This window comes from Amblyomma maculatum, chromosome 1 (genome assembly GCF_055883805.1).
Source record: "Amblyomma maculatum isolate TAMU_Amacu chromosome 1, ASM5588380v1, whole genome shotgun sequence".
NCBI lineage: Eukaryota > Metazoa > Arthropoda > Arachnida > Ixodida > Ixodidae > Amblyomma > Amblyomma maculatum.
In genome coordinates this window covers 227781772-227794271 of record NC_139344.1, presented here as the reverse complement: position 1 = coordinate 227794271, position 12500 = coordinate 227781772, and the positions used below count along the sequence as shown (strand labels likewise).

At 48.0% G+C, this 12500-nt stretch overlaps 1 protein-coding gene, 1 long non-coding RNA gene and 4 other non-coding genes across 6 annotated transcripts in view; all 6 read right to left on the bottom strand.

The window, feature by feature from the left end:
- LOC146205836 (uncharacterized) overlaps nucleotides 1–1946 on the bottom strand; it is a 30191-nt gene extending 28245 nt beyond the window's left edge. Inside the window, exon 1 of the long non-coding RNA XR_014703225.1 lies at nucleotides 1748–1946. This is a non-coding gene — a long non-coding RNA (uncharacterized LOC146205836). The remainder of the gene's footprint in view (nucleotides 1–1747) is intronic.
- A 1337-nt stretch (nucleotides 1947–3283) lies between these two features.
- TRNAS-AGA (transfer RNA serine (anticodon AGA)) lies at nucleotides 3284–3365 on the bottom strand. The gene has a single exon. It is a non-coding gene; the product is annotated as a tRNA-Ser (tRNA).
- A 6-nt stretch (nucleotides 3366–3371) lies between these two features.
- Nucleotides 3372–8188, bottom strand: LOC146205834 (uncharacterized). The gene has a single exon (XM_084590475.1). It carries the CDS (start codon nucleotides 8176–8178, stop codon nucleotides 6928–6930), a length of 1251 nt encoding a protein of 416 aa, XP_084446601.1. The 5' UTR covers nucleotides 8179–8188; the 3' UTR covers nucleotides 3372–6927.
- Nucleotides 8189–8310: 122 nt separating this feature from the next.
- TRNAS-AGA (transfer RNA serine (anticodon AGA)) lies at nucleotides 8311–8392 on the bottom strand. The gene has a single exon. It is a non-coding gene; the product is annotated as a tRNA-Ser (tRNA).
- A 73-nt stretch (nucleotides 8393–8465) lies between these two features.
- TRNAS-AGA (transfer RNA serine (anticodon AGA)) lies at nucleotides 8466–8547 on the bottom strand. Its single transcript has one exon. It is a non-coding gene; the product is annotated as a tRNA-Ser (tRNA).
- A 73-nt stretch (nucleotides 8548–8620) lies between these two features.
- Nucleotides 8621–8702, bottom strand: TRNAS-AGA (transfer RNA serine (anticodon AGA)). Its single transcript has one exon. It is a non-coding gene; the product is annotated as a tRNA-Ser (tRNA).
- Nucleotides 8703–12500: the final 3798 nt, after the last annotated feature.

Sequence of the window (12500 nt, the reverse complement as noted above, 5' to 3'; positions counted from 1 at the left end):
TGATGCCGCACGTTTGATGAGACCCAACCAGTTTTTTTTATTACGCTTTGCAATCTTTTTGCTAAAACCTTCATGTACACCTTGTAGTCAACATTGGTGAGGCTAATCGGTCAATATGACCCCACCAACTGTCGTTTCTCCGGATCATCTGTCTTGGGTATTAGCACGATGTGCGATGTATAGAAAGACAATGGAACAGTATTACGTTCATAAGCTTCAGTGATTATCTCGAGCATAAACTGAGCCGCACACTGCTGAAAAGTTTTAAAGAAGGCAGCCCTTAGACCATCCGGCCCAGGGGCTTTCCCAGGTGTCAGGTCATCTATTGCAGACTATCTCCTGCAACGTTATCGGTGTTTCTAGGCGCGCTTTACTTTCGTCATCCAGTGCAGGCATCAGTCTTAGAAAGTCTGCTTGAAAGCCGCCTACAGTTTCAAGCTTAGCGCCAAGCAGTTCTTCGAAGTGCTCTGCTACCGCACGCTGAATATCTTTAGCATCTTCAGTGATATGGCCGGCATACCTTATACTTCTAATTTCTTTCTGGCAGGCGTATCTTTTCTCGTCTGCTAGCGCTCGTTTTGTCGGCACTTCTCCAGCCCAAAGTTTTTCAGCCCTTGCACGTATGACAGCCGCTGTGTATCTTTCGCTGTCGATTGTTTCCAGCTCACTTTTAATCTCTCATATTTTACTGGCGAAATGACCTGGCACAGTACTTTCCATGCTCAAAAAAAAAAAAAAAAAACTGAAGTTGTTCATTCAGTTCTTTTTCTTTCTCTTTATGCCGCACCTTACTGCTCTTTTCTATGGATTTCAATTTGACCCACTATTTGAAGATGTCCCATTCCGCTGCAAAACTTACTGGTCGCATAGCCAGACGATTTTCAAACTCGGTCTTAACTTCCGTAAGGAACTCTTCATCGGCGAGAAGTTTGGCATTCAGTTTCCATAGGTGCCAGTTAAAGCGCGATTTCTTTCCTTTCCTACCAAACACTGCACTCACGAGACAATGATCGCTGAAAGACACAGGTTTGACCTCATATGCAGTATACAGGAAAACAAGATCAACAGGCATACACCCTGTCCAATCTAGCATAGCTATCTCGCTGAAAGTGCGTGAACTCTGGCTGGTTACCAGCGGAGAACACTTTACCAACATCCTCAAGGCCGTATTCATGCACAAGTGCATTCAACTGCTCGGAGATTCTGTCTCGTCGAGGTTTACACTTCGCCGCTCGGTCCCCAGCTGCGCACACACTGTTGTAGTCACCAAGTACAAGCAAGATTTTGTCGACCTTCAACCACGATTCAATAGAGTCAAAAAACACTTCACGTTCGCGTTCTGAATTGGGAGCGTACACAAACACAACACACGCCAGCATAAATTACAGTAGGTAAAATCAGTAACCAAAAGCCGACCACTTGGACAGGCAAAAACGGACTCTACGCTTACTCCCAGCGTGCTACGTATAAATAAAAGGCATCCACCCGATACACCAACAGAATGGCATGCACACACATAAAAGTTTGTTTGAAAAGAAGCCACCATACGGTCAGTGCTTTCTTGGCTCTCAATCTGACTCTTGCACAGCTGCTACATCTATATCATTATCTAAAAGGAGGCGACTGAGCTGGCATTGTCGCCTTCTCGCTCCCAGCCCTCTGACATTCAAAGTAGCTACCTGTAACGGCGAATTAAGCTTGAGAGTAATGTATTAGAAAGAGACGCCCGTACCCGCATGGTGCCTACCTTCATGGTTGCGTGGCCTCCGCTTCTGAAGAACAGTGGCATATGTGTGCATGTATTGTCCTCCCAGCAGAACGTCGGGCTGCTTACAAACGAAGTCCAAGCACCGTCTGTCATTTTTGCTCACACACGCCCCGCTTGGTTGCAGAATGTTCCTGACGCTGGTCGGTAGCCAGCCAACCCACAAATCGTTCAGGATACCACAAAACTACGGAGGCGGTTTCCCCGCCTGCCGCGTGTCGGCCGAGAAGTTCGGCTTCGGTCTTAACGTTGCTCTTCGGATGCCCGAAGTTTTCGGCGGCGGCTCACCACAAACACCGCCTGGCACCTGAGACTCCTCGACGCTTTCCTCGTGTGGACGTTTCGCGGCAATAAAGGCTACTGTCTCCAGCCCAACCTCCATGGCATCAGTACAGGGAGGCTCAGTACTGAGATGCTCCTCAGCATCAGAAAAATTGATTACATCTTCTGATGCTTCCTTTGACGCGCCTTCATGGTCCTGTGACGGATCTTGCAAGGCTTGCCGAGTTTCATTCTCTTGACTGGGCACCGTCACCTTATGCTTTGTTATAACAGTCATGGAAGGCGCGTCCTGTTTTGTTGACTGACCTCTAATGTCAGCAGCCTCCTCCGCATCCACCTCGTCCATTATTAACTCCGACGAGTCTTCGCTGGTCCCAGGTCCGGCAATGCTAGCGTAGGTACGAGCACACTGGCTGTCTTCATGCCCGAACCGTCGACAGGTTCCGCAGCGAGGAACCCGGCACTCTTTGCGGATGTGACCCGTACTCCGGCAGCGTAGGCACAACGGGAGTCTGCCTGGCACAATAACGAGCGCCAGCTCACCGCTAACATTCAGCTGATGCGGCAGGTCGCCGAGCTTCATGCCAGCTTCCAGCTTCAGCGTGACGAGTCTAGTAGTTGAGCCCTTTTCTAACATACCTTTAACTCGCCAGCGCTCCCATGTAACTTCGGATACCTTTCCGTACGGCGCAAAGGCAGCACGAACATCCTCGTCAGGCACGTTCTGTAGCAGCCAGTGAAGTTTCAGCCGCACGTCCTGGTTCGCCGGGTCTATCACCAAGCAGCGACCGTTTTTCACACAAAGCTTACCTACACTCACAATCTTGGTCACTGCTTCAGTATCCTTGAGAGTGACGGCCCAGACGTGGCTCATCCGATACGCCCCCATAGCGATAACATCAGGTATTAGCGAGTGCTGCGCTAACGCATCCCGGAAATCTTCCACCCGGTACGGGCGGGCCCTGATATCGGCGTGCAAAAAAACGGTATTCAAAACAGACCGACCTGTTGGCAGTGCAGGCAAAACAACCTGGTAAGTATTGTCCTGCTCAGCAATCCTGTTACCGCGGCCTGACATGGCCGCTGAAGCCGCTCCTGAGGAGCCCTGCATCCTGCGTCCGTTCACTGGCGTGGCCGGAAACAGAATCGGCTACGACTGCCACGTGAGAGGGCATTAATGAGCATCTCCTCTAAATCGATGCAAAAGGACTAAACCTAAACAAAAGATTGCGCTTGCGCAGTCGACAGGATTCGAACCTGTGCGGGGAGACCCCAATGGATTTCTAGTCCATCGCCTTAACCACTCGGCCACGACTTTTTTTTTTTTTTCTTTATTGCCGGTCCTCGGCTTTCACAAAACAAAGACACAAATACAATAATATGTACACAGTTATACAAGAAGCGAAATCCCCAAGAGAGGACCAGGCTTTGTCACATTAAAATTCTCTGAGTGTTGTCAAAGGCTCTAGCCTTGAGAGCCACTCAGGGACAGGATTCCGTATCTTCTATATTTCTACAAACTTGCAGATGCTCTCTCGAAAATATATACGCGCTGGACGCGCTTCGGGGTCACAGTAGTACCCGGCCGTACGAGAGCGCCATATACTGTGGAGGCCCACCAGCATGACTAAATCGAACGGGATCCCACCCTCATTTCTTGTTGGCAAGTACCTAATTCCGTGTGAATGCAACGGGAGCTGTTTCTTCATGGTCCTCTGTAGCACGTCCCAAAAATAAACCCCTTCCCAACAGTGCAAAAAAAAACATGGTCTATGGTCTCCGGTTGCTTGCAGATTAAGCAGTTTGGTCCCCATGGTAGAAACATCTCTTTTTCCTCCAAAAAAGATTTGACGGGTAGAGTTCCAGTGTGCACTTTAAAGAAAAAACTCTTGACTTCCGGCGATACATTCATTTTTTTAACCCTTTGCAACACATTACCGCCGGGGCCTCCACAGTACAAGGCCCTGTACAACGGCACCGGAAAGATAACATCGCACACATCTTTGTACAACGTTTTCCTTGTTACGCTGCTCAAATATTCCTTTGAAAACCGAGTAGTTAAGAATCTGACGCTGGTTACTATCTCTCGGAAATAACCAAAAATGCCTCCTGTCATGCATTTTGTTGCAACTACATACTCTGGCAAGGCTCGCCCTAGCCTTACTTGGCACACTGTGCGCAGGAAAGGATCTTCAACATAACGGAAAAACGAAAATCTGTTTACCAGTTGCCTCACAAATAAGGCCTCCGTCTTTGACCCGTCTGAACAAGTTTGTCCGCATGCACCTTTCCCAGCTAGAGGCCCATACAAAAACCGCAAAAATTCGATGTACCTTTTGTATGTTAATTCGCGAGCACTGGAGCACTTGCATCACATACCACAGTTTACTAATAAAAAACAGGTTACACACAGTGGCTCTTGCAAACGCGGATAAATGAGTACCTTTCCACTTCTCTGCTTTTTCTTGTGTCTCTTGTGCCTGCACCTTCCAATACTGTTCAGTATCTCTGTAAAATTCCAACGGGACTCCAAGGTACTTTACAGGGGTCGTACACCAGGTAACATTAGCGAAAGTGTGAGGAGTATCCGGCCATTCTCCGTGCCAGAACCCCACGCACTTTCCCCAGTTCACCTTGCTTCCCGTGACCAAACTAAATCTTTTAACACCATCTACCGCACTGCTAATGCTATCCTTTGTGACACAGAAAATTGCTACATCATCTGCATATGCTAAGACTTTCACTTCCGCTTCATGCAGCCGAAAACCATGAACAGCATTATTCTGTATTATGTGCAAGCACAAAGTTTCAACATACATACAAAACAAGAGTGGACTGAGGGGGCAACCCTGACGCACCGAACGTTCCACGTTGATGGGGGCCCCCAACGATTTATTAACAATTAACTTTGTAGTGCCGTGTCGGTACGCCATGGCCACACCCTCAGTAATAATAGAACCTACATTGACATGATCTAAGATAGAAAACAAAATCTCATGAGCAACACAGTCAAACGCTTTTTCAAGATCTAGCTGGGGAATTGCCACAGGTACCCCAGTGACGTCGCTACACTCCAGCACACACTTTGCCTTATGAATATTGTAAGCAATAGACCTGTTCTTTATGCCACATGTTTGATGAGGGCCAACAATTTCTTTAATAACACTCTGAAGCCTCGCCGCCAACACTTTCATGAATATTTTATAATCTACGTTCGTTAGTGAGATCGGCCTATATGCAGTAACCTGTCTGAGTTTTATAGGATCATCTGTTTTAGGGATGAGGACGGTATGGGCCGCACCGTAAGACGGGGGCAACTCCTTACGATCATAGGCATCATTAAACAGCAAAGTCAAAAGTGGGGTTAATTCCGTTTTAAACGCTTTGTAAAAAGCTGCACTTAACCCATCTGGGCCAGGAGACTTTCCCGGGTTCAAGTTCTCTATTGCTCGTTCAACTTCTTTTTCACTAATTCGCCTCTCCAAGCTTTCCTTTCGGGATTCATCGAGCCTAGGCATAGCGCCGAGAAACTCGCCTTTAAATCTGTGCACGTCAACTTCATGTTGTGCGAACAACGCCTGATAGTAATCAAAGAAAGCATGATGGATGCGATCGCTATCGGTCACTACCCCACCCGCTCCTTCGATCTCCTGAATTTCGTTGCGTCGAGCGTGCGCTTTTTCCATTCCTAAAGCCCGCTTAGTGGGCGTCTCCCCTGCAACCAATTCTTCCGCTCTCGCCCTCACTATCGCCCCTCGATATCGGTCTTCCTCGATAAGTTCAAGCTTTTGCTTTGTTTTCTTAATATCTTCCTTACCTATGCCGGGCGTTTTACATTCCTGCGCCAACAATTTTTCAAGTATATCTCTCAGCTGTTTTTCCTGTAATCTTTCCTGGTGCTTTAGCAAAGTAGACCGCTCAATGGCCTTCATCTTAAATTCTTCTTTGGCTAGTACCCACTGGAGCCCGATTTCGTTTTGACACTCATTTACTATTTTGGTAATTTTTTCCGTCACATACTCAGTGAAAATTTGGTCTTTTAGCAGTTTACAATTTAATTTCCACAGCTCCCATGAAAATCCACTGGCTCGCTTCCTTTTGCCTAGAGTGCATATCACTGCACAGTGATCTGAAAAGGCCACTGGTAAAACTCGGTATTTTTGACACTTTGGTATTAAGTCCAGTGACATATAAATCCTGTCGAGGCGAGCATGACTAATACCTTGAAAGTGGGTGTATTTCACACTACGTTCACCGTCTAAACACTCCGCCACATCACCTAATTCATATTCATCTATCAGCCGTGACAATAAGTCTGTACTTCTGTCCCTGAAGGCTCGGGTGCTGCTTTTATCGCGAGCCGCCAGAACACAATTGAAATCGCCCATGAGCACTATCTGTTTCTCACTAGGGCAGTAATAGTTCAGGCTCTCAAAAAAGGAACACCTATCCTCCAATTCATTACGTGCATAAACACAGATAACCCGCCATTGTATATTCTCAAAACCGAAATCACAAATCACGTATCGCCCTGTCTCTCCGGATGCATAAGTCTGCACGTTAAGTCCAGGCAACTTTTTTACAAGAAGGACGCACCCGGCAGAAGTTCCGACTGCATGGCTCACAACGGCATAATACTTCGACGTGAAGCGCTGCACCATGCTCCCGGTCTCTTCCTCTCCATCGACTTTGGTCTCTTGAACGGCTAGCACATCGATGTCTCTGTCCGTTATAAGGCGCAACACCTGGCTCTGCTTTTTCTTCGTTGCTAACCCTCTAACATTAAGCGACCCGAATGTCAGAGCAGGGGTTGGATCCATTTTAAATAAGAGTGAAGAGACCGAGAGCATTTGCGCTCACCTTTCGCGTCTAGCACCCGGCTAGACGCCTTTGTTTTTGCCGCAGCCCTCCGGTGCGACTGCATGTTCTTGCAGCGGCGGTGGCTTATCGCTGGCCCGCTTGTCCCCCAGAAAGTTCGGCTTCGGTCTGAGAGAGGACCGCCGGGACTGGACCGTTTTCGTAGGCGGCTCCTCAACGCTTGACGCTGTTGTTTTGTCTTCTCCATCACCAGACTGGGCGTGAGGCCGTTTGGCCGAGACATTGCCCGCACGAACATTGCACTGTTGCTGTTGCTCCTCGCTGCTCGTCGAGGCCATCATCGCGGGTTCCGTAGCTGCCAAAAAGCTATCTTCCTTCTCCTCAGTATCAGCCCAGGCCGCTGCCGAGTCTTTTTCTTCAGGATGCCTCTCTGCCTCACTTGACACGTTTGTGTTTCTGCTAGAAGTCCCAGAAGAGACAGTCGCCGCTTCCGGCTTGCCTACTTCCTCGACTCCTTTCGCAGCTTCCTCCGCCTCTGATACGTCTATCTGGTGTTCAGCTATCTCCTCCCTCGATGCGAGCCCCGTGGCCACCGCATATGTTCGGACACACTCACTGTCGACGTGGCCGTAACGCCTGCATTTCGAACACCGGGGCACTTTGCATTCACGTCTAACGTGACCGCTACCACGGCAGCGCAGGCACTGCATAGGCCGCCCAGGCACCACAACAAGGGCCAACTCACCGGCGACTCGCAGCTGGTGAGGTAGGTCATCGGTCTTAATACCGGGTTTCAGTTTCAGGAGAACTGTTCTCGTTGTTGACCCCTTCTCTTTGACGCCTTGGACGCGCCACCGCTCCCGGGTCACCTCGGTTACGTTACCGAAAGCAGCAAAGGCCGTCCGTATGTCGTCGTCGGCCACACCGTGCAACATCCAGTGCAGCCGCAGCTTCACCTGTTGGTCCTCTGGGTCGATGATGATGTAACGACGTCCCTTTACTTCTACTTGTTTCAACGCAGCCAGCTTCTTCGTTGCTTCAGCGCTGCGGAGCGTGACAGCCCAAACGTGGTTAATCTGGTACGCCCCCAACGCCACAACATCGGGGAGCGCACCAACGTTGGCGAGGGCATCGCGAAAATCTTCCACTTTGTACGGCCTATTGCGCACGTCGCCGTGCAAAAACACGGTGTTTAAAACAACACGTCCTGTAGGCAGCGTCGGCAAAATCAACTCGTAGTCCTTATCATCCGTATCGAGATTCCTGCTTCCGCGGCCGGCAAGGGCCGCTGCCGCCGCTCCGCTGGAGCTCATGATTCTGCGACCGTCCCGCTCGGTGGCCGGAAGTAGAATCACCACTCGGCCACGACTGCCACGTGAGAGGGCATTAATGAGCATCTCCTCTAAATCGATGCAAAAGGACTAAAACTAAACAAAATACGCTTGCGCAGTCGACAGGATTCGAACCTGTGCGGGGAGACCCCAATGGATTTCTAGTCCATCGCCTTAACCACTCGGCCACGACTGCCACGTGAGAGGGCATTAATGAACATCTCTAAATCGATGCAAAAGGACTAAACCTAAACAAAAGATTGCGCTTGCGCAGTCGACAGGATTCGAACCTGTGCGGGGAGACCCCAATGGATTTCTAGTCCATCGCCTTAACCACTCGGCCACGACTGCCACGTGAGAGGGCATTAATGAACATCTCTAAATCGATGCAAAAGGACTAAACCTAAACAAAAGATTGCGCTTGCGCAGTCGACAGGATTCGAACCTGTGCGGGGAGACCCAAATGGATTTCTAGTCCATCGCCTTAACCACTCGGCCACGACTTTTTTTTTTTTTTTTTTTTTTTTATTGCCGTGAAACAGAAAACAAAATACACATGATAAAAAACGTCAACTACACTTGAGCTAACGCGTAAGTGGCTAAAATCTTTTCAAGTGCACTAACTCATCAAAGAGACAATGCCATTGTGGCGGATCCTGCCTCCTCATGAAAGTTTCACGTATATAAACAGCACTTTCAATAAAGTTTTCACGCGAAGATCGTGTATCTATATCTGCATGACGCACCTGCATTCGTGTTTTCCACAAACTATGGAGGCCAAGAAGCATAATTAAATCATAAGGTGCATCATCGTTCTGCACTGGTAGAAATCTTATACCGTAAGGAGTTAATGGAAGCTCCTTTTTAATTGTCCTTTGGAGGACGTCCCATAGAAAGACAGCATCCCAACACTGTAAGAAAACGTGTTCAATTGTTTCCGGTTTTTTGCACAACAGGCAATTTGTTGTCCATGGGACGAAGATACCTTTTTCATTCAGCCAGGTTTTAACAGGGAGCGTATTAGAGTGAAGTTTGAAAAGGAATGTTTTAGCTGATGGCCTCACGGGCATCTTCTTAACTCTTTTCAAAACGTCCTGCCCTGGGCCTCCACAGTGTAATGCCCGGTAAAAAGGCACCGGCAGCATCACGTCAATGAGATCTTTATACAGTTTTTTTCTAGGAACGTTGTAAAGGTAATCAAAAGAAAACCGCACTTCAAGCAACTTGCACGAAAAAACAACCTCGCGCAGGTAGCCAGTCACAGTACCAGGCATGTTTTCACATGACACAATCCATTCAGGGAGCAGCCTCTGTAATCGCACTTGCATCACGGTTCTTAAAAAGGTATCTTTTTGATCACGGAGGAATATAAATCGCGAAACCACCTGACGCAAGAACAGATGTGCAAGGCCAAGCCCGCCCCTTTTAACAGAAATAAACAAATTCGTCCGGGCGGTTTTTTCCCATGTGGATGCCCAAATAAAAACAGCAAAAACGCGGTGCATTTTCTGAATTGAGGTTCGTGAGACACACAACACATTCATGAGGTACCACAGCCTCGAAATAAGAAAAACATTGCAAATAGAAGCGCGCGAAAATATTGAGAGTTGCCTTCCTTGCCAGGCATCCGCTTTTTCTTTCGCTCTGGATGTTTCTTCCATCCAGTGCACGTTGGGATCTTGATAACATTCTAAAGGCACGCCTAGATATCGTGTTGGGAGAGCAGACCATCGCAGCTTACAGAAGAAATCAGGTGTCACGTCCCAATCACCGTGCCAAAACCCAGAGCTTTTCTCCCAATTGATCTTACATCCCGTTTGATCACAAAATGTTTGGACGACACTCGTGGCTTCACAAATGCTCTTTCTAGTTGCACAAAACACTGCTATGTCATCGGCATATGCTAGCATTTTCACGTGTGCTGATTGCAGCTTGAACCCTAAAATGCGATCGCTATCAATGATAGCCAAGCAAAGTGGCTCTAAATACAGTGCAAACAGCAGGGGTGAGAGTGGGCAGCCCTGCCTTACCGATGAACGTACTGCGATGCTGTCAGTCAGTTCACCATTCACTATAATACGGGTCGTGCAGTTCGCATACGCCATTTTAACACCCTCCACTATGACGTCACCAAGGTTAGAATGCTCCAAAATGGAAAACAGAATTTCGTGAGAAACACGGTCAAAGGCTTTCGCCAAATCTAACTGCATCATGGCTATCTGACCACCGAGTGCATCAACACATTCTAGTACGGTTCTTGCGACATGTATATTCGTGGCAATGGATCGACCCTTGATGCCGCACGTTTGATGAGACCCAACCAATTTCTTTATTACGCTTTGCAGTCGTTTTGCTAAAACCTTCATGTACACCTTGTAGTCAACATTGGTGAGGCTAATCGGTCGATATGACCCCACCAACAGACGTTTCTCCGGATCATCTGTCTTGGGTATTAGAACAATGTGCGATGTAGAGAAAGACAATGGGACAGTATTACGTTCATAAGCTTCAGTGATTACACAGAGCAAAAACTGAGCCGCATACTGCTGAAACGTTTTAAAGAAGGCAGCGCTTAGGCCATCCGGCCCAGGGGCCTTCCCAGTTGTCAGGTCATCTATTGCAGATACTATCTCCTGCAACGTTATCGGTGTTTCTAGGCGCGCTTTACTTTCGTCATCCAGTGCAGGCATCAGTCTCAGAAAATCTGTTTGAAAGCCGCCTACAGTCTGAGGCTTAGCGCTAAGCAGTTCTTCGAAGTGCTCTGCTACCGCACGCTGAATATCTTTAGCATCTTCTGTGATATGGCCGGCATACCTTATACTCCTTATTTCTTTCTGGCAGGCGTATCTTTTCTCGTCTGCTAGCGCTCGTTTTGTCGGAACTTCTCCAGCCCAAAGTTTTTCAGCCCTTGCACGTATGACAGCCGCTGTGTATCTTTCGCTGTCGATTGTTTCCAACTCACTTTTTATCTCTCGTATTTTACTGGCGAAATGCCCTGGCACTGAACTTTCCATGCTCAAAAAAAACTGGAGTTGTTCATTCAGTTCTTTTTCTTTTTCTTTCTCTTTATGCCGCACCTTACTGCTCTTTTCTATGGATTTCAATTTGACCCACTCTTTGAAGCTGTCCCATTCCTCTGCAAAACTTACTGGTCGCATAGCAAGACGATTTTCAAACTCGGTCTTAACTTCCGTAAGGAACTCTTCATCGGCAAGAAGTTTGGCATTCATTTTCCATAGGTACCAGTTAAAGCGCGATTTCTTTCCTTTGCGACCAAACACTGCACTCACGAGACAATGATCGCTGAAAGACAAAGGTTTGACCGCATATGCAGTACATAAGGAAACAAGATCTACCGAGGCATACACCCTGTCCAATCTAGCATGGCTGTCACGCTGAAAGTGCGTGAACTCTGGCTGGTTTCCAGTGGAGAACACACTACCAACATCCTCAAGGCCATACTCATGCACAAGTGCATTCAACAGCTCGGAGCTTCTGTCTCTTCGAGGTTTACACTTCGCCGCTCGGTCCACAGCTGCGCACACACAGTTGTAGTCACCAAGTACAAGCAAGATTTTGTCAGTCTTCAGCCACACCTCAATAGACTCAAAAAACAATTCACGCTCACATCCTGAATTGGGAGCATACACACACACAACACGCCAGCATAAATTAGAGTAGGTAAAATCGGTAACCAAAAGCCGACCGCTTGGACAGGCAAAAACGGACTCTACGCTTACTCCCAGCGTGTTGCGTATAAATAAAAGGCATCCACCCGATACACCAACAGAATGGCATACACACACATAAAAGTTTGTTTGAAAAGAAGCCACCATACGGTCAGTGCTTTCTTGGCTCTCAATCTTTGACTCTTGCACAGCTGCTATATCTATATCATTATCCAAAAGGAGGCGACTGAGTTGGCATTGTCGCCTTCTCGCTCCCAGTCCTCTGACATTCAAAGTAGCTACATGTAACGGCGAATTAAGCTTGAGAGTCATGTATTAGAGAGAGACGCCCGTACCCGCATGGTGCCTACCTTCATGGTTGCATGGCTTCTGCTTCTGACGAACAGCGGCGTATGTATGCACGTAATGTCCTCCCAGCAGAATGTCGGGATGCATTCAAACGAGGTCCAAGCACATTGTTTCATTTTTGCTCACACACGCACCACTTGGTTGCAGAAGGTTCCTGACGCTGGTCGGTAGGCAGCCGACCCACAAATCGTTCAGAGCACCACAAAAACTACGGAGGCGGTTTCCCCGCCTGCCGCGTGTCGGCCGAGAAGTTCGGCTTCGGTCTTA